General features: G+C 40.9%; 1 protein-coding gene across 1 annotated transcript in view; it reads left to right on the top strand.

Annotated features, from left to right (window-relative positions):
- Positions 1–14,342, top strand: part of Slc26a7 (solute carrier family 26 member 7) — a 120,245-nt gene extending 105,903 nt beyond the window's left edge. Inside the window, exons 16-19 of the mRNA XM_052718249.1 lie at positions 6,353–6,453; positions 10,098–10,152; positions 10,233–10,336; positions 11,310–14,342. Coding sequence (XP_052574209.1) covers positions 6,353–6,453; positions 10,098–10,152; positions 10,233–10,336; positions 11,310–11,345 — 296 coding nt within the window. The 3' untranslated portion in view covers positions 11,346–14,342. The remainder of the gene's footprint in view (positions 1–6,352; positions 6,454–10,097; positions 10,153–10,232; positions 10,337–11,309) is intronic.
- Positions 14,343–25,830: the final 11,488 nt, after the last annotated feature.

Genomic DNA, 25,830 nt, shown 5'->3' with positions numbered 1-25,830 from the left:
GATGAGTCCAAAGTTCTAAACCACTTTCTATTGTAACTTGTATTACCAGCCCAAATATATCCTTTAATACCTTAAAACATCTTCTTAGACAAATAACTTAAGCTTTTATGTCTCTCACCCTCATAAACATTACATATCTTTTGTGAATTTGTTTTTTAAATTTGGTAACGAGGAAAACTTTAATTATAACTATCTAGTCTTCAACCCCATCAAAGACTAGAGAAGGATATAATATTACATGAGTAAACAGGAAGTATAGAACAAGCAACTTCCAAAACTATAAAAACAGAGACTGCTGGCTGCATGAACTGTCACCCAAGTTTCCTCTGCAATGTTAGGACATCCATCTTCAGCCTATAAGCCTAGAATATTTGATAGACTTTTCTGTGAAGCAGGAATTTTGAAGGACTGTTCTATCTTGTCTTGGCAAAGTTTGTCAGTCACTTTCTTTTGTGTCCTGCTTGTCCACTTTGGCCAGCATACTGTTAGTAGTTGAGGCTTAGGGCAGTTAGAGTCATTAGGCAAATGGCTACATTTGCCACAATGAGAGCAACCTCCATACGGAGGTTCTCAATGCCAGTTATCCTTCTTTGAAGTAAACTGGTGCTGCCTGGAGCAGACATGTCTTACTGTCATGAAAAGCCTTATGTTATTAAACCACCTTAAATGCTATATTCTGTAGGTCCCTGAAGTGTTTGAAGACCACCAATCTTTCTAAAATATCTCTGTTTAACCTTGAAAACATACCAGGCATGACTATAAGTTTAATAACCTGTATTTCTTAATTATACATTACATTTTAAAATGAGCTGCATAGGGACAATACCTTAAACAAGAGTAGAAATATATATATATATATATATATATATATATATAAAAACCTTAAATTTGTATCAGTATACAAAAATACCTTAAACAACAGTAGAAATGTTCTAACAAAAATAACCTTAAATTTATATCAATGTACAAAAATACCTTAAACAAGAGTAGAAATGTATATAGAGTATGTTCTAACAAAAATAACCTTAAATTTGTATTAATATACAAAAATCCACACGAATGTAAAATATTTGAGATTAATAGTTGCTTTTTAGTTTAAAAGTAGATTCAATAATTTATGCTTTTATCCTACCCTTTCCATATCCTTTTTCTTCTCAGAAAGAGAACCCTGAACCCACCCTCCTCTGTTTAGTTTTTTTCCCTGACCATGACCAATAAACAACTTGTAATTAACCCCCCTAAACAATGACAAACATCCACTGAACAACCAGAAACCATCTATACCATCTTTTGGGAATGTTGGCATCATGTTCTCTAAATTGCTTCCTATTGTTTGGGGATGATGACATCTTTAGAGGACCCTGAGAAAATGAGGATAATAGTCAAATCCTGGGAGAGCTAGCTGTGTTCTTTTTTGTTTAGTCTCTGTGACAGGTACGTATAGAGCTCATCTGAAGTCTTGGCTAGAGTAGTCTGTGAGGCTGGACCCTCTCAGCCAGCAGCTTTGGAGTTTTTCTGGATGTAGGATTTTGAGGAAACTGCAACAGAGGCACTCCGAGAGACTGGATCACCTGGGCTACTTGTTTTCATTGGTGTCTGGTCTTTTTTTTTTTTTTCCTGAAAACTCGGAAACTTTTAAAGTTAACATACAGATTTGTATTAACACAAGTATGGAATGTGTGGTCGATGTGCACAAGTCAGCTAAAGATGATTTTCTGTTTCCCATTTGAGCAGGTAAAAGGCATCTGTCAACTTTATAAGTCCATTTGAACTGCATATATAAATCTCCATTCCTACCATAGGAAAGGATGGCATGTGATAATAAGTCATGAGGACTCTGTAGCCAACAAGATTTATCACGTCTCATCCAGTTTCAGAGCTGTTCCCATCTAGAGGGAGCAGCATATATGTCACCTGTCTTGTAGTTTTTCTTTTTTTCTTCATGTGTGTAGCCAAGATTTTCAGGAGGTCTCCCCCAGTCAAATATGATCTTTATTAATTTTGAAGGAATCCATAGCTTTTTGTTTCCTGTGGAAACAAAGGCATAAATAACTTCTCCCCCTGCGTAACATATTTTCTGACTTCCATTTTACAGTTAAGACATCCCCCAAATATACAGGCTAGATCAGTTCAGCAGCTCTTTTCACAACCCAGTGTCTCTCAGCAGCTACCACATTTTGCTCATTAACATTTAAAATATTTAAAGTTAACAAAGCTCTAATATGGTCCATGTGCCCTGTGTATTTTCTATCCTTATTTCTTTTATAGTACTCTACTCTCTCTTTAAAGACATTATTATTTTTAAACTGCTTATTATTTTTCTATGACTATCTATACCCATTTTGTTTTCTTTCTTCAGCATCTAAGCACATTTTTAACCATACTATATCTATTCAGAGGTTTCCTCAGTTAGGGTCTGACTTTCTGTGCATCTGCAGTATTTTTCTGTGTTCATGAGCCAAACCTTAAATGGCTGGACTATGTTGTAGGGCTCTGCCTAGTATGTGCCTCTGGCGACTGGCTCTTCCCCGATCCGGTCTGCAGGCAAAGGCAGGAGCTCCTAACTGTCCCAGCCACAGCTAACCATTGCAGTTCTGGGAAGCTGTTTTGTCAGCGATGTGGGGCAGGCGTTTTTTACCTAGGGCAGCACACAGGCTGCTCAAGTGCTCTGCTGCACAGCAGGGCCTTTTAAAGGAGCCAGGCTTCTGTACTCCCATGAGCAGTGGGCTCTGGTATGTCTGGGATTTTTTTTTTTTTTTTAGCTGTTTCAAGCCCTATGTAGATTTATGTGCACCAAATGTAGCAAGCTTTCTTATTGGACTGTCCTTGAACCGTATTTGCCAGCCTTAATATTGATTATAAAAACTTGGGCTTTCTTGATTAGCTCTTATAACTTAATTAACCCATATATATGAATATATATATATATGTTGAATATATATATATATATATATATATATATATATATAATATATATATATATATATATATATTCACTCTGTATTCTACCACTTTGTCTTAGGGTTTCTATTGCTGTGATGAAACCACCATTACCAAAAAGCAAGTTGGGGAGGAAAGGTTTAATTTGGCTTACACTTCAGCATTGCTGTTCATCTCTGAAAGGAAGTCAGGACAGGAACTCAAACAGGGCAGGATCACAGGATCTGGGAAAGGAGCTGATACAGAGGCCATGGAGGGAAGCTGCTTACTGGCTTGCTTCCCATGGCTTGCTCAGCTCATCTTGTAGAACCCAGGATCACCTGCCCAGGGATGGCCCCACCCACCGTGGGCTTGGCCTTCCCCCATTGATCACTAAATGAGAAAATGCCTTATGGCTGGATCTCATGGAGGCATTTCCTCAACTGCGGCTCCTTCCTCTGATGACTCTAGCTTGCGTCAAGTTGGCACATAAAACCAGCCAGTGCAACCAAGTGACTTGGAATCCTCTTTGTATTACTGCATATCCGACTTGTTCTGAGTCTGCTGGTGAAATCGTGCTCCTAGATGCCTCCTCTCAGTTTCTCTCTGCCAGTTATACCTCCTGCCTAGCTACTGGCTGTTCAGCAATACATCTTCACACAGTGTTACAAATATCCCACAACAGTTTATGAAAAAAAAGGCTATGAATTTGAAAGAGAATAAAGAGGGGTATATAGGAGGGCTTGTAGGAAGAAAAGGGGAATGATGAAATTATATTATAATCTCAAAAAAGTAAAGAAAGCCGGGCGGTGGTGGCGCACGCCTTTAATCCCAGCACTCGGGAGGCAGAGCCAGGCGGATCTCTGTGAGTTCGAGGCCAGCCTGGGCTACCAAGTGAGTTCCAGGAAAGGCGCAAAGCTACACGGAGAAACCCTGTCTTGAAAAACCAAAGGAAAAAAAAAAAAAAAAAGTAAAGAAAAAGAGAATAAGAAAAGAAGGCATTGAGATGTCAGAAAACTTTATAATTCATTAGTCTTCTGTTTTCTTAGTTAAATATTGAATATTTTTAGGATAATTTTTAACAAAAGTTGTACGTTTCACTTAATTCAAAATATTTGTTCTATGCCATTTTGTCAGAACAATACTGAACACAAGAATAAACTGCAACAATTTTCCTACCAATTTTGTCATCACTATCTTTTAAACTCTAACACCAAATATTGCCATGGGTTAGTCATTCACTTAATTAAGGCTATTGGATAATAAAAGCACCCATCTTTAAGCAGTGATAGTCCTGGTAATTCTTTAACAAACAATTTTTGGAGCAGGGAATATGGAGTAGAGTTGTAGCACCTGCCTATGTCTGTAGTGTAAATATTTCTCCTGTGTCTGATGACTAGGAGTGGAGCTGGGAAGATACACACCCAGTGGTATGAGTTGTTCTAACATACTACTGTAAACAAGACACATAAGATTTTATTTTCTAAAACCAGTATGTTCAAAAGGGTTTTCATAGGAAACCCTCAAATACTGAATTCCAGTATATGCTATGAACATGATTAGTCTTACTAAATGTTTAGTATCTAACTTTGTCTGTCCTATATATGTGTATATGTATACATATACATGTTTATATGTATGTATATATATGTACTGTATGTGTGCCACACAGATTTTCTTTATTAAGAATTTTTTTTCCATTCATTTTACACACCAATCAAAGATCCCCCTCTTCCCTCCTCCCACTCCACCCCAACCTCTGCCTCCCACTCTCTTCCACAAGAAGGCAAGTCTTCCCATGTGGAGGCACATCCAGTAGAGGCAAGTTTAAGCCCCTCCCCCTGCTTCAAGGCTGTGAGAGGTGTCCCATCATAGGTAGTGGGCTCCAAAAAGCCCACTCATGCAACAGGGATGGATTCTGATCCTACTGCCAGGGGGCCTCCCAAGCAGATCAGGCTACACAACTGTCTCGCCATGCAGAGGGCCTAGCCCAGTCCCATGCAGGCTCCACAGCCATTATGTGTGCCACACAGATATTTGTTTTTAATTACCTGATACTTAATTTTTAGAGACTTTTATGTTTTGAGAGTATAAACAGTTTCTAAATTGAACAAACATGTATTTATGACTAGACAAACATTTCACTGGGAAGTAGAGTGCATATTCTTTACTTAGAATGAACATTTTTTTTCCCCTGCATCTTAATTCTTTCCCATCTCTGAACCAGGGGCACAATATACGGGGGAGAGAATAAACAAGAATCCCTGTGCTGTGGAGAGAAGTCTTGGGGTCAGGCTAATGGCACATGACAAAGATGCCCACTGAGTGGGGGACCTGAGCTGTACCTGCCTTCTGTCTTATTTGAGGGACTGATGGTTGTGTTCGGAAGGACAGTGGACGTCTCTGGGAGAACAGGGGAACAGAAGGCAGGCGTGCAGTGCCAGGCATGCAGCGGTCACAGGAGCTGGAGGGGCCCTGGGGGGGGGGGGTCGTGTGTTAAAGTGCCTCCTGTGGCCAGAACAGACATTTCTGTCAAAGCTGCCAGTGAAAGAAGCACCCCACGGAGATGTCCCCCATTTCATAAATCCCCATTGTTTTTTTACTTTGTTTTATTTAATCTTAGACCATGTCTGTATAAGCTCTGTCCAAACTATTAGCTACTTGAAGAAAAGAGGAGGTTCTGGCTCGTGCTTGATATCACCGACTACGTATTTGAAGATTTTTCAAACATCCTCCAGAGTTAATTTAGTCAGTTAGTTAAAATGACCTGAAACTGTAAGTTGGAAACAAATCCTTTATCAGAACAGGGCTTTTAAAATACACCAGAAGGTACTTTGTAGTATTTTCCTAACTATAACTCTCATGTAATCATTTTCAGTGTGTTTCCTATTTTTTGATCACCCGTTTTCATTTGTGCATAACAGGTTCATGCTATGTGGTTGGTTGTGATTGTTTTTTATAGAGATAGGGGTGAACTTGGAGCTTTGTGCAGACAGATTTACTGTGAATTAACTGAAAATTAATGTTAACACAGATCCCCTCCAAAGCTGTGGAATACTCCCAAGCGTTGGACCCTTGCTTTAGGGTCCAACGAGCTGTAGACATTGCAAAACAGGGCTTTTGCTCTGGACCTATCGCAAAAGAAGCAGTTGATTTGGATAGTGCACTGTTCAGAATGTGTACACTGTGCTTAGAGTTAACTTGCTAGATACCCTTTCAGACTCATTTAAAGTTCTGGCAGTCTAGTAAAAACAACAACAACAAACAAACAAAAAACAGAGCTCAGAAATAATTGGTAACTAACTGAAAATTTTAAGAATGAAAAGTTCAGAAATTACTGTTAGCCACGAGGCCACTGTTGTTTTGCTCCCATTCAACCAAGTCGGCAGCAGAAATCTGCAAATTGTAACTAGATTTTCTATGTCTCCTGCAGAGGATGTTTCCCAGCCCTGCCCCTGTGAGAAGTGTTCTTTGGTCCTGGATTGCAAAGGCTTGACCTTTTTCGACTACACAGGAGTCTCTACGCTTGTTGAGGTATCTACACAGCCTGGGTCAGGCCTGATTCCTTCCCTTCTCTTCAGTAGTAGGTGTACTCCACCTCAGCCACAGAGCTGAAGCCCCTTTCCCACAAAGGACATAGAACAATGGGCTTTATACTGTAGTAGGTTTGCTTCAGAAGACCTGTCTGGATTCTAGACATCTTAGGGTAGGGGGTCAAAGTTGGAGGAGTGAGAAGGCTGAGATTTGAGTGGTATCGGGCATGCTATCTGCCAAGAAGTGAATTTTCAGTCTTCTAGGATGGAGAAAAGCCCCCTCAGGTACTGCATCACCAGGCCAGTGCTCCTGGAACTCTGTCTGCCTGCTCCACTCACTGAAACTGCTGCGTTTACTCCCAGTCACACTGTGGCTGGGAACTGCTTTGTGAGGGAAGCTGGGCTCACACAGAGGTCCCCTCTTCTTTCTTTCTCTCCACCCATCGTTGCTTTATGTTGTTGTTGTTATTTTGTTTTGTTGTTGTGTTAGCTCTGGGGCTCTAGTTCAGTGATAGAGTGCTGACTAGCAATCAAAGCCTTGGGTTCAATCCCCCAAATAAATACATAAATAGATGAACAGCAATATTGATCTGTCAAGTTCAGGTTAATCACAGGTTGATACAGCTTCACACTGTGAATTTTGACTCAAATCCTAGATATATTTTTTTATCTCTTCATTTGTATTTTAAATTTACTATGAAATTTCCCGCCTTTCACATTCCAGACAATGTAAGGTCAAACTGAGTACCTCTTGTCCAGGAGGACGAGATCACATGTGGTTGGAGGGAAACTGGGTGTCCAGCTGGATCTGTCACTCGCCAGCTATGTGGAGGGGAATCATCCCACTGAAATCTCAGTTAATTCCTTTGTGGAAACGAGGAGATGGCTTGGTTTTAAGAACTGAAGGTATTTAGAAAGCAAAGAAATGGAGCAAACCTAGTCTCTCTGGACGTCCTTTGGTGGCTGGTATTTTTCTTTTCTCTGTGTTGTCTGAGTCCAGGAGAATGCGTTTAAACTCCTAGGAGCTCACTTAAAATTCAGTTTCTGAGGCCTGGCTCTGGTCCCAGGTCTTCTTTTTTTTTTTTTTTTTTTTTTTTTTTTTTTTTTTTTTTTTTTTTTTTTGGTTTTTTGAGACAGGGTTTCTCTGTGTAGCTTTGCGCCTGTCCTGGATCTCGCGCTGTAGACCAGGCTGGCCTTGAACTCACAGAGATCCGCCTGGCTCTGCCTCCCGAGTGCTGGGATTAAAGGCGTGCGCCACCACCGCCAGGTCTTCTTTTATACTCTCCTAGGAGACTGCTGCAGGTGGTCCAGAGCCGTGCTGGAGGAAGAGGCCGTTTGCCCTCTTTACCAGTTAGGCCTGTGTGGGGGCTTGCTGTTGGTATTGAACTGCACTTCAGTTTGTGGCTGGAATTATTAGTTGCTTCTTTAAATGTTTGAAAACCCCTTAGAATTAGAGAAGAAGATGACAAGGGACCCACCTTCCTTGAGCTTAGGGTTGAAGGCTAACAGTTAAGATGAGTCAAGCAGTCCAGGCACTGGGCATGCTAATGAATGAAGGGTTTTGTTTATCCTGAATCATGGTAATGGATTAAAAGTTCTTTATGCTGGATTAAGACAATTGATACAATTTATTTTTAAATTCTCAGGAAAATTATACTTGTACTTGACAAAATATTTTCATTGTACACACAAAGCTAGCAGTTTTATGCTTGTTTTCATTTTTTTCTCCGTATTATTTACTATTTGCTTTATTGCATTATGGCTACATTATAATGTGTGTTAAGGACATAGGCTATAAGGACAGAAACATTTTGGATTCATATATCAAATACTACTGTTCTTGGAGATAATGTCTATTTTCATTCTACCTCCCCTGCACTCCGTGTGTGTGGTCACATGTGTGAGTGTGGACACATGAATGACATATGTGCGTGTGCAACAAAGGCTTTACCTGCTGAGCCATCTCCCCGGCCCCCGTTTCTTTGCTTTTCTATACCCTAGAAGTAGAGATCCCCTCTCTATCACATTGTGAGCTCAGAGATGACCTATGACACAGGAAACACTCAGTAAAGTATTGACATGGCCAGCATAGATAGGAAGCACTCAGAAATGCCAGCGTTTAGTATTCCCTTTCTCACTTTAGAAAGTCATTTCCTGAGCTAGTGAGATGCCTCGGTGGGTAAAGGGGCTTGCCAGGCAAGCCTGACAGAATCTGCATAAACATGAGAAGAATGAACTGACTCCACAATATTTTTTTTAATCTTCATTGTGTGCTGTCATGTGCTCATGGGTGGCACAAACACATACACAGTAGTAGCTTATATATATAAGTTTTAAAACCATTTCTTAAAGTGTAAATAATATATTTGAATGCAAGACTATTTCTTAGTTCCAGCTACTTCGGGGGGGGGGGGGGGGGGAGTCTAGAGCGAGAGCAGCATGGGCGCCTCCAGCCACGCCAGCTTCCCTGTGTTTTCGCAACCCTCTAGATTGTTTACTTATTTCAGCATGAAGAGCATTGATCCTGGAGTTGTGGACTGAAGGGAACTGGGTGACTTCTGTTTATTCTTTCACGGGGGACAGGGGGGTGGGGGTGGGGGTGGAATTTCAGGTTGGTGAATTGGAGATTGTATTTATCAACATCAACAAGTCACCCATAATAGCAATGTGTTTGTGCTCCACTGGGCTTTAGAGAAAGTCAAACATGAGAAGTCACCTTGAATTAGTCACATTAATTTAGAGAAGCAGGAGCCACTCATTCAATGTCAAAGTCAGAGCCCATGTTTTATTTTTGGTGTTTTTTTTTTCATTTACACTCAAGTTGGTACAACTCTGATTAATCTACAATTCTCATTTTGAAAGAATGACTTACTGAGGGAGAAGGATGAGAGAAACTGTGTATCTATAATGTCCATGGTTACAATGCATTCTTAGATCAGATTGTAAGTGCAACTGTCTGAGTCTTGTATATAAGAAGTGTGACTATCACATAATCAGTTCCACCAACTGTAAATGAACCTTTACACACATTTTAGGCACATTTCATGGTCTTATTTTGCTTTTGATGAATTTAATATCAATCGTTCGTAAATTGTCTCTGGTTGAGTTGTCTAGGAGGTAAGAGTCAAGGCCCTAGTGCACCCAAGCATTAGTTAGAATTTCTCACCGTGATGGATTTTTAAAACTGGAAAAATTGGTTCAGGTTATAATGAGGTTTAATAGATGGGATTTATTGAGTTAATGAAATATTCCTAAATTGTGTGAAGTATGAAAGTTAGCAGGCCAGCAGCCTTCATCATTTCCACAGGTTGGTCCTTGACTTTCCATAAAAGATGTTGACAGCAATCTTATATCATTCTTACAGGGAAGAAAAAACTTTTCATTTTTCTAGAGAAATGGTAATATGAGCAGCTAAATTTGGTCTCTGTAGAATAAATGTTTCACTGTGTGTATCTTTTAGAGCTCACTGGGCATATCCTTAACTATGTAACAATGCCTCCCTCTGGTGGCTTGACTTCAGAAACTTTGTTTTTATCATTTGTCTTCCCTAGGAATTATTGTCTTCCCCCACCCCACAAAACCCAGTTTCTTCTTCCAGTCTTCTATTCTGAACTAACCATGAGTGTGCTCTTTCACTTCTTCCAGCTTTACCTGGACTGCAAGAGCAGGGGTGTCGATGTGTTCTTAGCCAATTGCACAGGTAAGAGTGTGGCATCGGCGAACATCAAGCAAGGACTCTGCTGCCCCATGTGTCTTTACATATCCTGTGCTTTCTTGCAGCATCCTTGATAAAAGCAATGACATACTATGGGAACCTAGACACTGAGAAACCAATTTTTTTTGACTCAGTATCTGCTGCAATAAGTACCATCCAGTCAAATAAGGTTAGTTGATTAACTTAGCAAGCAGGCATTGTAAGAAAAACTAGCCTACAGAATCAAGGGCTTTGGAAGTATTATAGCAGTTTCCCTTTCAACTGATATAAAAAAATCTATCAATATTCCTTCCCTTTGCGTCTGACACATTTACTGTACACATTACTTTGTGGGCAAGTTATGAACAATTGTTAAATAATTTGGATCTTCTAATGTTGTCATGGCTTAGAGAGTTTGATGATCACCTATCAAGTGCAGATTCTTTGCTTTAATGGCCTTCGAGATCTACTGTCCTGAAATTTGATCTTGGCTTTTTCCAATGCAGAAATACTAAATATATATTTTAAATATTATTTTTATGTTTAGATACTTTTGTCACTATGTTCATTTATATTGTTATTTTTTGAAACATCATTTACAAAGTCTAATGGTCACATGACTTCAAGTACACAAATTACTGTTCAATATTGGGCTTTTTGGGTTAGTTTTACAATGGTTCCCAGAGCTGTCGTTTCCTGCAATTTTCCTGAGACTTTAAAATCCTTTTGCCTTCCTCTTCGCTAGGACAGCATTAGTGCTTCCCACAGTGAGCCTTGTCAGCTTCAGTCAGAACAGTATGTAGTTTCCAAATAATGCTGTCATTATTAACATGTATTGAGTATCTACTGTGTTCTAGAATATTCTAAAAGCCTTATTCATATTGCATAAGTTTGCCACTCCATATGAGGTAGATGCTCTCATTCAGCCACTTTTTGGAACTAGTGAAACCAAGGCGAAAGGAAGTCACACCATTTAGGTTGCTACAGTCAGGACCTTGGATTTAGAGCTTCCTCCCAACATCACTGTTTTCTCACACCTCGAAGAATGTCCATTTTCATACCATGACTTGTGGCTGGCTTCTGGTAACAGTCATTCTTTCACTATAGGACTGACTAGGAGATGTGTGAGTAATGAGTACTTACTTCTTCCTCTTCTCTTTTAGAATTTGAGCAAGGTCAGTGATCACAGCGAAGTCTGAGGCCCCCTGTGATGAAGTGCACATCTCATCTTTAGCAACTGCCCGGAAGAGGCCAGATATTGGCATTTTGCACAAATTTTGGTGTATGGATGCTGCGTATGGCCTCTATTTCAATAAGAATGATATGAGTCAGCAACTGCACAGCCACTGGCGACGGCTTGCTGACCCCTTATTTTTCTAATCTTTCTTAATAAACAGATTCATTTAGTTGTTTTTTATAGGGATCAATATGCATGTAGGTTTAGCTTACTAAATAGTAAAGATGCTTTTATGAGAGTATTTTGTATGGTCTTATCTCTATTTTGTTGTAAGCTAACAAGTGGAAGAACACTTTAATCGGAAGTGGTTTGGACTATTTATAAGCCGTTCATAAAAAAATAAGGTAATCTAACTCTACGTAAAAAGAAGTTAGCAAATGTGCCATTTTCCCATATTTACCCCAGAGTTATTTAAACATCAGTAAGATAAAGTATCACCATTTCATACAGTGAAGAATGAAATCCACAGAAATGAAGCAACTAGGAAAAAAGATAAACTAGAAGATATTGATATCAATACGGATCAACACAATCACTCTGGCAGTATTCATGGATTCAGTTGTGCTTTTGTATAAGGAAGAAACCTGGCGTTTTAGCAAAACCGAGTCCTTGAAATTCGTCTGCTTAATTGTGAATACCGGAAACCACTAGGATATCCAGTCAGATAGCTCTCATTTCTACATGCCACATGTAAGATTTTCGACTTTCAGCATGATTTTTATTACAGTCAGAGAATATGAGAATTCAGCATCTAATATTTTTTCAGATAGGATCTTTTAGATGACAAAATATCATAAGTAGAATGGTTTTATGCTATTTTGATACAAGGTTAACTTTAGAAATTGTGTATTTTCTATTTTAAAGATAACAAGTCAATAAAATGTAGTAGGTAATTTATCTATACCAAGATAGATAGATGACAGATAGATGACAAACAGACGGATGGCAGATTGATCTCCCTAGTATGTTTCCATTTTCTTTTGTTAGAGGTGAGCTTGGATGTGATTATCTGTAAATTCACCAAAATAACACGATAATTGACAACACTAAGGGCCCGATAGAAGTGTAGACACCATTTCTCAATGCGTGTATATTTCATTTTAAATTACATACAAGTATTCAATTTCACAATTTTCTAACAAATTAACTTTTATATGAAGCCATAGATTACAATTATGCTTTATTCTTAATGGCATTTAAACTATTCTAGAGACTACCATTATCAGAAAAAGCCAGGCATTGCAAAGTGAGTTTGAAAAGCAAGTTAAAAATAGAAATTAAAAATTGGCCATCTGGTGGTTCTCATGGGCATCAGTAAGAGCAAATCCTAACTCCTGTCCCAGTGACGTATTGAAATATTCCTCAACAAGTGTGTGGTACACATTACTATGATCCTTAATTTTAGCACCTCAGTCTTTAGTAAGATGAAATAATAAAATTAAACTGCCAAAAATAGTGTTCCAAATTTTCATAGTCATTTTAATTTTTACTGAAACAAACTAAAAAGAACAGTATTAGTTCCCAAAGGCCCAGGCTCTTCATTGCTAATTTGGTTAGTAACAAGTCAGGTGACTGTTATTCATCATATACGGTTCCAAGGGGAAGTCAAGGGAGAATTAGAAATAGCTTCCTTATTAAAAGGAGTTTTATTCTGTGTCATCCATTTGCATTATTCTAAAGGTTCATGGTGGTGATATTCTCTACCCTCAATCCACTGATCCCTGTCATATAATCATGAGTCACGGAAAGCCAAGAACAGAAATGTATGATGGTACATATAAATTGATATTTGCTATAAAAGTTTAGCCTATAATTGAGTTCATGCATTGTAGGCATATTAAACTTGTTGTAGAAGATGGGCCACGGGTGACATTAAAATCATTACAGCTAATTGATGGATGATTTGTTCTGTTTGTTGTTAATTCTGGGACAGTATTGTCTGAGAAATTGCATTTGAGAGCCTTTAGTATTTATAGTATGTTTAGTGCATAAAAAGTTAACATCATTAATTTCAGTGTCAAATATTAATGTTATATTCAAGGACAAGGCAAACCAAATCACACACTGGGTTAAGTCCACTGATTATTCCAAGACCACGAGGACTGTTTACTCAAAGAAAGTCTCTTAAATTAAGTCCTGTGAGTCCAAGAACTGCGTATAAGTTTTAGACATGCAAGTGTCTGTTTCAGAGAAGAAGCAGAGAACATAGAAACTGCAAGACTACTCCATTGTTGCAGTGTTTCTACCAGCACACTGACCTAGTCTTACAGGACATCTTATTTTTATATGATAAACTTCTTCCGTAGTGCTTATTGTAGTAAAATAGCATTAAAAACCAAAACTGATCTATACAGGTGTTGAGAATCTAATATGGCAGATATGAAATATATAACCAGGAAATGACTGTTAACATTACATTTATGCAAATTAAATGCCCTTAAATTTTGCCATTTGTCTTTCATTTTAAAGGTTATTTGCCCTCAATTATATAATTTCAGCATTATAAAGTTTAGCTTAAACCACTTTGCAATAATTTATTTGACAGATCTCTCATGCAATGTAATGAGGAAAGAGATCTTTCTTTTTTAATGAAAACATTAATGTGTTAATTTCCCATATGAGTCATGCTTGACATTTAATGGTTGCCGAAATATGTTGGTATGTTGCTGAACATACACACACCTCTGAAATGTCAGTTTTGTGTTCTGTTGGTTGATCTGATCCAGCACCAAATATGCTTTATGGCAGTCAGTTTGTTGCCAGATAGATTTCAAATAGGGAGTTAAGTGGTGCTTTCTCAATCCAAAGATCTGGAGTTAAAAATCATGTAGTCTAATATGCTGCACTTATTTTTATATTTTTTCCATGCAATTAATTATTGTTTTTTATAATTATGTGTACTAACTCAGTATGTAACAACCAGTTTACATGGAAATAAATTGAAATATGATAAGTACAATTTTTTTGTGTGTTTGTGTCCATTACTTCAGAGTGTTCACTCCCCTGCAAAGCAAATAGTACATACTGCTTTCTTGCCCTGACCACTGAATAGTATGTGTTGAAAATTCTTGGAAGTGTTCACTATTCCTAGTAATTTGTTCTTACAAAATTTCAGCCTGGGTCTGTAAATTTCAAGTCCTTGATTTATACACTACTGAAAGGATTATGTTTTTTTTTTCTGTTTTTGTTTCTTTCTCTCTCTTTTTTTTTTGCTAGCACTGCAATTGCATAACATTCTTTTGCCAGGCTTATATTCTTTTTTGTTCTAATTTTAATCAATATCTTTTTATTTTTATTTTTTATTTTCTGCTTGTGTTCTTTGCTATGTGCTTTTGTCTTTCCTGGGTTCTGAGGCTGAGTTCAACTTTAATGGTAACTGTTCAAAAATAAGAAAATAAAGCATGTTTTCTTAAGCCCTGGAGACACAGTAGAGAATAAAACAGAAAAACAAGCAAACAAAACACCCCTGCCCTCCCAGTGCTGCGTTCCAACCAGGGACTTCAGAAAAGAAGTAGGGTGTGTTGAAAACATGCCTATTGTGAGCTGGATGACAATGTGCCAAGAACACGATAAAGAATGTGAGTTAAATATACATCGTGAGGTTAGACAGTCTCCCGAGATGGATGGCAACACAAATGGGACTGATGATGACGTCAGCGTGGACGACTGTGGCAAACACCAGCCTGGCAGGCTTAAACACCACATATCCGTCCTCACAGTGCCTGCCACGGGGCATCCAGGATGGCGGTAGCTAACACGGTTTCTGGTAAGGGCTCTCTTCTGTTGTAGATTGTACCTTCTCACTGTTGGGGGAGAGCAGAAAGAGAGAGCCCTCAGCATTTCTTCTTATAAGGACCCACCCTCATGACACCAAGTTTAACTTTAATTACATCCTTATAGACATTGTTTCCAAATAGAATTCAATCCATAGCTGCCTTCTCTCAACATTGGTATCTCCTACATTTGTGTCTTCCTTAAATTAAAAAAAAATATTAAAACTTTACAGCCCCAGAAGTCTTACCTCTCTCTAGCACTAATTCTGACAGCCAGTCTTAACTAAATATTATCTTAATCGTATGTGGCTGAGAATTAGAAGTGTGATTTATTTTTACACAAAATTTCTCTCCAGCCATGAACCTATGCAAAACGCAAGCTATATACTCCCAAAATACAGTAAAAGGACAGTCTGAGGAAGGAAGATTTCATCCAGAGAACAGAAATGAAAGAAGGGAAGGATAGGCACCAAAGGGGGAAAGAAAAAACAGCATGTCAAGCTCACTAGAGTCAGGTTCATATTTTTTTCAGTATTTATTTATTTATTTATTTATTTATTTATTTATTTATTTATTTATTTATTTATTTATGTGTGCATGTGTAATGTTCAAGTGTGTATGAGTACAGGTGTGTGTGTGTGTGCGTGCGTGGAGAGGGGGAACCAAGTGAGAGACTGGGAAAGACATCTAGAGACTCTTGGGAGTTGGTTCTTTCCTTCTACCAGGTGGGTTCCAGGGACTGAATTTAAGGTTGTTGGGCTTGGCAGAAGGACCTTGATCCACCAAACCATTTTCCCATCCCATATCCATTAAATCTTAAATATTGAAAGCTATCCTCTTTAGTCTGTTGATTCTTCACATTCTGGACCCCCTAAAGTGATAGTCTTGCTTCCAAATCTCCAGACTTGCTCCCAAATCCTGTGGCTCTGCAAACTATCAAAACATGGGAAGTCTCACACAGCTCCCATTGAACCATCTCTATCTCTTTCAGTTCATACTGACAGTGTGGTTGTTGGTGTGACTCAGTTTCTACTCCTGCTGAGGTGGCTGATTGACTTCATAATGAAATAGCCAGCTGGAACCATTTTATGTCTCCATCAGGAGTACAACGAGGGGAATGCTTTATTTTCAGTTCAGGATCCACAACTTTTAAACAGAATGAAGCACATTAAAATTGATTGCCACTTGGGACTTACGTGAAACAGGTTTGAACTTGTGGTAGCAGCAGCTTGCTAGCCAAGAGCCACTATAGCTCTGAGAAGTGTTACAGCTCAAAAGCAGAGGACTTGGGACCACTCAGACTGGAGTTTGTAGGTCATTAACAGGAAAACTGGAGCTTCATGTCTCAGAAGCAGTGGGTCTTAGAGGCTAGAAGAAGCTGTGGGGACAAATTCCCTTCTGCAGTATGACTTCCCTTCTTCAAGGGAAGGATTTTTGTTGGGTGAGGCAGGCAGGCAGGAGTCCATCTTCCTGCAGCTGCTAATGGGGTCCAGGGGATCTGTCTGGGCCAAGCTCCCAACCCAGGGCAGAAACTTCAAGTGCTTGGGATTGGGTGAATGTTGGAATGTAAATAAGGTGAAAATAGTGCCAGCCAGTGACTGGCTATAAAAGCTAGGTGTAGCAGGAAAAACACAACTACCAAAAATTGCCCTGGGCCAGTGGGGAAAAATCAATCCCCCCTTGGTGGAACCTCCAGATGATAGGTCTTAGGGCTCCTGAAGGCCTCTCCGCTGATGCAGCAAACTGAATCAGACACAATTGCAAAGTCCAGGTTTAATGGGTAAAGAGCTCCCAGGCGATTCCCCAGCCCCGCAGAGAGGAGATGGGGACAAGAGACAGAAAGAAACATGTGTCTGTTTTCAGGGATGCTGCTTATATCCCCTGTGGGAGTGGTCTTGAGCCTCTCTGGGGGAGGAGCTGTATTTGGTGGGCTTTGAAGGGGCGCATTTAGGGAAAGAGATGGAGAGGGAGTTGAGGTGGATCTTCCACCAGACTCCTTCCAAACATTCCAGACTCTTTGGGTATAGGGATGCCAGGGGTGCCAGGGTGCCAGGGGTTGAGGTGGAGTTCCCACCTAAACATTCCAAACTCTTTGGGTAATAGGGACACCTGTTCAAGTCTGACTACTTCCTGTGGGCATGGGACTGTGTGGGGAAGAGGAGTCAGGAACTGGTGAGCTCACATTCAGCAGGAGGTGTGAATGGAGGAGCATCTGGTTAATTGTCATCCTGGAGACCTCAGGCATCTGTTTCTTGAGGAAGCAAAGAAAGCAAGATTCTAAGAAAAAAATAGATCATTAACATCTGCCCTAGTTGTACTGTAAAGATGAATGTACAGAGCAGAAGAGCAGATAGGCCCTTTAGCAGGACATCTGGAGGATGGAGGGTCCCAGCTGCTGGACAGACATGTATCCTGAATAGGTGCTCATTTGAATCTAGAGTGATGATACCAGCATGGATGTCCCAGGAGCTTGGCAGCTGAGGGGGTGGTGAGGATCACAGTATGAAGAGAGAAAGGACCTCAGAAGAGAGAGGTAGGGGAGGTACCTGGCCAGTTAGGGAGTTTGGGCTGGGAGGTGGTGATTGAGGAGGAAGAGCCTTCCTTAAAGAAGCTCAAAAGGGCTCAAACTGTAGGAGAGTGTGGGGTGGCCTGGAGGCAGGTAAGGGCAATGGGGAGAAGGGAGGGCCAAGATAATCTGAGTTCAATGGAGAGCTTGGTGAGCTGTAGTTTGATGAGTCCATTGTCCTTCTCAACCTTTCCTGAAGATAAAGGTGTCAACCACAGTCAGGAGGTAACAGAGTTCCTTAGGTGTGGGCATGTGAGTGAAGTCCACCTGCCAATCCTCGCTTGGCTTGTGTCCTCGAAGCTGGGGCAGAGGCTGACATATCTGGCAGCCTCTGCCCCAGAATGACCCACTGCTCCCAGCCAGATTGGGTCTCAGGAGAGGCCTTGATGGGGGCCAAGGTAAGTGTGGCTCCAAAAAGGCTGAGAACATTGCGACCAAGCAGAGGTGCAGGTCAGGCAGGTATGACCAGAAAAAGAGTGTGAGAAGAATCGCCCTGTAAGAACGCAGGGAAGTGTCAGGGTCTTAAATGGGAAGGAAGGGATCCCATACACCCCTGTGACAGAAATTGGCGAAGGAACTGTAGGACCTGAGTGAAATGTCAAAACAGAAGAGGTAGTTCCCGTGCCCAAAAGAAAGTCAATGGACTTACCCGTTACCTGCAGCGTTACCCTAGGTTCAGAAAGGGCAATGGGAGTCAGCCGGCCTAGGCCATGTCAGTTCTCTGCCAGGCTTAGGAGTTCTCAGTTGCTGGAGCTGGTGAGGCTGGACCTCCATGGCATGGCATAGAGGACGAGCCTGGATGGGGGCATTCCAATTTCCAGTGCCCAGGCTGTAGGCAGACAAGACATGGCCTCCTGGGCGGCTGGGGGTCAGGGCAATACTGTGGTCAGTGGTCCTGATTGCCATATTTGAAGCAAGTTTTTGGCGGAGTTGACTTGAGCTGAGCTCTGGTGGGATGGAGCCTCGTGGCCGACTTCCCTTGTACCCCTTGTGGGGGTCCTGGTGGCCTCAGAGCAGCTTCTAAGACTTGGGCTTGGAGTGTATTCTGTTGCAGCCTTGTCTGTCAGGTTGACTCGGTTGTCATTCTCAAACATTAAAAACTTTAAAAGCCATTTTCACCAATTCCTGTAGGGGAGTTTGGAGATCCTCCTCAGCCTTTTAATTTTTTTTTCTAATATCTGGCACTGACTGAGAAACGAAATGGGTGGGAGGCAGCAGTACGGTGAGACCGAGTATGAGAAACCAGGGAAGATTTGGGGGCGTTAGGCCAGTGTGTGGGCTGAGGCATTGGGAGATAGGAGGAAGCAGTGGGGGGAGGGGAGGCTAGGAAGGAAGGTAAGGAGGAGGAATTTGGTCTTAGATTTGTCACTCCAGAGGAGGGGGTTGGGTAGGTAGAGTTTGGGGGAAGTGGGGGAGGGTTCAGTGTCTCCAGTAGTGAATGGACTGGTGCTGTGAGACATTGGCCCCTGTATGGAGTTTGGGAACACCGAACCCAAAATCCGTGGATGTAAGGCAGTTCTGTTCAATTATATCAGATAGGCCCAATTTGAATAGATTTTGTAAAAGACCCCACAGGGGCGTTTGGGGATCAGGCTCTGGATGGCCAGTACTGTAGCTGGAGTTTCCCTGCCTGGCCCACAGTCAGGACAAATCTCTCTCACCCGCCAGTCCCAAGCCGCTCAAACCCGATCAAGTAAACACAGACACTTATATTGGTTTCAAACTGTATGGCCGTGGCAGGCTTCTTGCTAACTGTTCTTAGGCTTCTTGCTAACTGTTCTTACAGCTTAAATTAATCCATTTCTATTAATCTATACCTTGCCACGTGGCTTGTGGCTTACCGGTACTTTACATCTTCCTTGTCCTGATGGTGGCTGGCAGTGTCTCTCTGACTCAGCCTTCCACTTCCCAGCTCTATTCTCCTCCTTGTCCCGCCTATACTTCCTGCCTGGCCACGGACCAATCAGTGATTTATTTACTGACCAATCAGCAACACATTTGACATACAGACCATCCCACAGCACAGTACCATTTCTCAGGTCTATGCCAGGGACCCGAGGCATAGCACAATGCGTCCACTGTAGTTAAGTCTTGGGCCAAAAATGAGGGTGGGGAATGGGGGATGGGGGTGGGGAAAATTCCCTCCAACAGAACACCTTCTGAAGAAGGGGTCCCATGGAACAAATGCAGCCCTTCACACTGGAAAGGGTCAGGGTGGAGAGAAGGCAGCCCTGTGCTCCAGAACGGGTCAGGGGCCGGGCACGGACGGCCATGTCTCCAGCAAGACACCCCAAAAAACAAAGAGGTCCTGGGCCTCCTAGGCAAGGACTTGGAAAGGGCAACTTACCCAGCCAAGAGCCAATCTTCGTCTGGCAGAGAGCAGGTGTAGGGGAGAGGGGTGCTTTCCCACCAGGCGGCCCTGGGACAGTGGGGAAAAATCAACCCCCCCTTGGTGGAACCTCCAGATGATATAGGTCTTAGGGCTCCTGAAGGCCTCTCCGCTGATGCAAAGTCCAGGTTTAATGGGTAAAGAGCTCTCGGGAGATTCCCGGCCCCACAGAGAGGAGATAGGAACAAGAGACCAGAAGAACCACATGTCTGTTTTCAGGGATGCTATTTATATCCCCTGTGGGAGTGGTCTTGAGCCTCTCTGGGAGAGGAGCTGTGTTTGGCTGGCTTTGAAGGGGTGGGTTTAGGGAAAGAGATGGGGAGGGGAGTTGAGGTGGATCTTCCACCAGACTCCTTCCAAACATTCCAGACTTTTTGGGTGTAGGGATGCCAGGGATGCCAGGGTGCCAGGGGTTGAGGTGGAGCTCCCACCCAAACAACAGCCAAATAGCTCAAATTTGTCACTTTCTGGTTTTAAACATGAGAGCCTAGTCCAGCCATGTTCTCTGACACATAGCAAGGATCACCTAGTTTTCAGTAACACCGTCCTCTTCTGTGCCTGCTGTTTTCTCAGGCTTGTTTTTCATGGCTACGTTCATCCCAGCACTCTGTTCGTGATTATTATTTGTTCTTCAGAATGGAGGCTTTGTCTATAGTTGTCCTGTTGCCTTCTAGCCACAACTGTAATGGCTTTAAAAGTGTATATTCTACCAACAAGCAATCCAGGCTCTTTCTAGCATCCATCTCAAAACTCTGGCCTCCACCCATTTTTCAGTTCCCAAAGTTTCTTCCATGTCTTTAGGTACTTGTTGTATGCAGAATTTCTCGGCTTAGCCCCAATCTGTCAGTCTGTTTGGGTTGCTATCACAAAATACCAGACGGTACGGCTCCAACAGAAACACATCTCTCACTGTTTTGAGGTTAGGAAGACACAGCTAAGGTGCAGGCCAGTTTGGTTTCTGGGGAGTGCTTTCCTCTTGGTCTGTAGGTAGGTTCTTTCTCTCTGCATGTCTTCATGGTGGAAGAAGCTATTCTTACGTACTACTATTTTCTTATAAGTACACTAATCTTCTGAGACCAGGAACTCAAATTCAGGACCTGGTATAATCTTGTCAGCCCTATCTCCATATATAGCCATATTGAAGGGCTGGGTTTCCACATATGAATTTTGAAAGAACAAACCTTAGTCCATAGCAAAGAATTACAAATTTTGTACACATTAATAATTTCCCTTTTCATGCCCACAAAATACAGAGTTATTAGTCACAAGTAAGCTGTCCACACTCCTATAAATAACTTCCTGTCCATGTTCCTGTAAGCAATCCTAATGAGACTCATTAGGTCGTCAAAAAAAAAAATAAATAAAAGTTAAAAAGACATGAACGTAGGATGACTAGCAGGAAAGAGGAAAGGGTCAGCAGAAGTGAGAGGCCTGGAGAGTCTAATGGGTGATACATTCAAAATATATCACATCCATTGTATGAACATCTCACAAGGAAACACTATGTGCATAACTAACATATGCTAATTAAAAACACGAAGGAAAAGGTTTATTTGTATGTATACGATTTTACCTAAGAATATAATAGTTGATCCTGAGTGGTCTACTTAAAGCATTATAGTAGGAGAATTGCAAGTTCAAAGGCTGTCTGGGCTATAGAATGAGTTCAAGACCATTTGTGACAAATTCTTCAATTCTTGCTCAAGTAAACAGTGATGTGAAAGCCACAAAAAATAAATAAAAAGTTAAATTTGAAAAAAAAAACCCCAACCTGTTGATGAGTGGGTATGCACCCTGAGGAGTTAAGATAGAGCTGACTGTTTTTCATACGTGAAAGTTTAGATTTGTGATTCTTTTAAGATTTTTTTATAAGATTATCTTTGAGATAAATAATAAACTGATTGATCCTTTTATTTTTAACCACAAAATTCAGCCTGCCAGTAAAATACCTTGCTTGCTTACACTCTGGTAATCTATAACAAGTTGCTGTTTTTCATTTCACCTGTAATATGTAAAATGTTTAATCACATAAGGAAAATGGGAAACATGTTGCTTTTCACCTGTATTTATTACAATCATATTCACCTAAAAAAATAGAATGGAACTATGTTATAATTTCTATATTGCTTGAAAGATTTTGCTGGAATATATAAACTGTAAAGGAAAAATAAAGATAGAGAGATAATAGAGAGACCCTAAAAAAAGTAAACAGTGATCGATGTTCAGTAGCTGAAGACCTAGGTTCAATCCCATGTGCTGTAAAATTGAGCAACCAACCAACCAACCTGTTATTCGACATGGTATCGGTTCCTAGCTAATCTGATGTGGTTGGATTATGGAATAAAGTCAGGTTGTCAGGCCTGGGTTTATAATATACCAATTGCTTGGAAGCTAGATGTTATATTCTGGCAATGGTTGTAATGATGAGTCATTTATCTAAAGAAGGTAGACTTTAATTGACTCGCTTTTCCTCAACTATTACAGGCAATTTCACCAATTACAGAGGCAGTTACATGGCAGAATCTTGATGATAATTTACCACTGTGGCCGGGGCCTTGTTTATTTATTTATTGTTTTGTGTCGTGTACTTTCAGGAAAGAAGGCTTAGTTGGCACTAAATGGTTAAGCCCTCTAAATCCACTTCAAAATATCCAGTATTTGAAAACCCTAATTCATTTTCTACTGATTTACCAGCAAAAAGTGGCCATTCTGCATAAGTATAGGAGCTTTTGGTGTGTTTCTCCTACTCAGAGCCTCTTCCTTTTCCAGGGAAATGAGCATTTAGTTCATATTTTGAGAAATCATACTCGAGAAGAACAATTATTCTGCTTTCATTTTGTTATTATTATTGTTGTTTTATTTATTATTCTCTCATACAATACATCCTGACTGCATTTTCCTCTCCCTCCACTCTTCCCAGCCCACCCCTCCCTGCCTCTTCCCCAGATCTACTGCTCCTCCATTTCCCTTCAGAAAAGAGCAGGCCTCCCAGGGATTTCAACCCAGCACAGCACAACCAGATACAATAAGACCAGGCACAAGCCCCTCCCGTAAAGGCTGGACAGGGCAACGTAGTAGGAGGAAAAGAGTCCCAAGCACAGGTGAAAGAGTCAGTCACCCCCACTCCCACTGTCAGGAGTCCCACAGAAACACCAAGCTACCCAAACATAGCACACATGCAGAGGACCTAGTGCAGACCTGTGCGGACTCCGTGGTTGCCGCTCAGTCTCTGTGAGGTCCTCAGAGCCCTGCTTAGTCGGTTCTGTGGGTCATGTTCTCCTGGTGTCCTTGACCCTTCTGGCTCCTATGGTTCTTCCTCCCCTCTTCTGTGGGGTTCCCCAGGTCCGTGAGGAGGAACCTGATGGAGATGCTCTGCTTTGGGAATCCTTCAATAAAGAAGTAAACAGTCATAAAACTGGAATTCCATTGTTATTTCCTTTGCTTTGAGTGTTGCCATTTTTTCAGAATCTTAGTTTTAATGTTTGGTTTGGTTTCTGGTTTTGTGAAATGTGAGGGAAGGGACATACAGGCCTGCTCTTCCACTGTGGTTTCCAGCTCCCACACTCCATGCTCCTTCCACACTGTCTTGTACATTGACTCCCAAGTTTCTGTGCTGCCCATTTTCTTACAAAGTTCAAAGGAACCTATTCTCTTAGTAGAGTGTCTGGTGACTTTATTTAAGCCAGTGAAGCCCAGGTAGCTGGAAGGACGCAAAGGCTGAGGCCACAGGCAGAAAGACTGAAGCACTCCAGAGAGGAAGTTGGTTGGATGACTGAACACATCATAGTAGGATTTTCAGAGTATCTAAGTATTCCTCCTGTCAGATTATCCACATCCCTGGTCTGAACTTCTCACCATTAGTCAGAAGTTCTCACCATTTATCTGGGATGGAATAAGTAGGATAAAGAATGAAATGCACATAGAAACTATTCTGATAGATTGGTTTCTTGAAGAATAATTTATTAAAATAAGTAGTTTGAAAGACATTATCACCAAAAGAACAAAGCAGAGAATGAATGTTGGTGAGGAAAGATGAGTAAGGATGCACCTGGGTGCTGCTAAGAGCAGAGCTGAGAATGGTCATGTGGTCATGGGAACAGGCCGCTCCTGAGGGAGGCCAAGGGATGGACGAGCATGTCCCCTGGCATTCATGGGCAACCTGGATGAACATGGTGCATTTTCACTCCCAACAGGGACGTGTTGAAACTGAAGTTCATGCAGTAGGATGTAGTCCTTCCTACACAGGAACACTGGTCTTTGGACCTGGGTTTTTGTTTTGGCTGTGGGATTAAAATTTGAGAAAAGCACTGTGACTGCCAAAATGGAATTGGCATAGGAGTCTGGTTCAGCTGCCCCCACCAGTTTTTCCCTGTTTCCTCTTTTCATGTCATGAAAATTGTGAAATAGCAACTGTTTACTTAATAGAATGAAAAACAAAATTGATGCCTGCCCATTTCTTTTTAAACATATTTGAAATGTAAGTCTTAATATCCCTACACTAGAATTACCATAGGATTTGTCAAGCATTCACATTCAGATTGCCTGCACAGGACCTAACCAACCAGGTTTCTCTCAGGAGGTGTTAGAAACACAGGGGGTTTTAAAGCACACATGCTTTTAAGCTCTGTATCCTAAAGCTTAGAGTCATAATCACAGCAACTTCCTTCGGTTTGATATTTGAAACAAGATCTTCCTTAGCTGTCTCACCTCCACTACTTACTCTCTTTCAATTTCTGCATCAGTCACAACGAAATGTGGCTAGGCAGACGCCTATGGTATTATTCTGAGGTAGCAGAATTTGATTGTGTGGTTCTGTCACAGCGAAAAGGACTGCATCATGTATGGTGCTCGTGTTCTCGTAGTGACTGTAGGTTTTACTGGACGTGAGTCTTTCGGGACAAGAAAATATGTGAAACCTATGAATTTTTTTATTTAAATATTTGTAGGTGAATTTCTATAGTTTCTTAACACTTGAGCTTGTAACTTAATATAGTTCATCATGGAAATTTTAAATCCCCTTGTTTTACGAATTTGTCCTGTCCCTAACAGATATTGCTGCAGTCACAGAAGATAATAATCCCATCCTCTGGATTGCTTCTCACATATATCCGTTACAAGCTCAATGTAAAAGGGAGGGGGTTTTCTTATAGCCTAAGGCTATATGCATAATTATTTTCCTTCAACACATCCATTGTGATTCCTTGTGTAATGCTATCAGAGTGAATTATAGCTGAACCTTTTATTCCACACATATGGAGCTGGAATAAAGAGACGGTGCCAGCGCTATTACTCAGCTACTTTCTGTTTGGCGATTAAAGCTGATGTAAACTATTACAACTAAAAAGAAAATGATATTCACATATTAATCACTGCCAGATGTGGGAATATGTGCCTTCAACTTTCATTTTATGGATTATGCTTGCTCTAGTATATCCTTTATTTGCCTTTAACTGGTTTCTTTGGGTAATGGAATAATGTACTTAAATGCATTAAATGTCCAACAGATTCAAAATTTAATAAAATATGCACATGAGATCCATCTCAGAATCCAAAAACAAAGTCAGAAATTGTTCCACAATGAATGCAGCCCAAGTTTCGGAGAGGCCCAGGATAGAAGTCTGTTGTACATCTTTACATATTGATCTTCATTACCCAGATTAATGACTTTATGGAATATACACAGAAGAAAGCAAAATTGAATATAACAACTGCTAGAAAA

The sequence above is a fragment of the Peromyscus californicus genome, unplaced genomic scaffold, assembly GCF_007827085.1.
Source record: "Peromyscus californicus insignis strain IS unplaced genomic scaffold, ASM782708v3 Scaffold_5__1_contigs__length_169319896, whole genome shotgun sequence".
Taxonomy (NCBI): Eukaryota; Metazoa; Chordata; class Mammalia; order Rodentia; family Cricetidae; genus Peromyscus; species Peromyscus californicus.
Note: the sequence above shows the minus strand (reverse complement) of the source record. Positions and strands in the feature narration are given on the sequence as shown.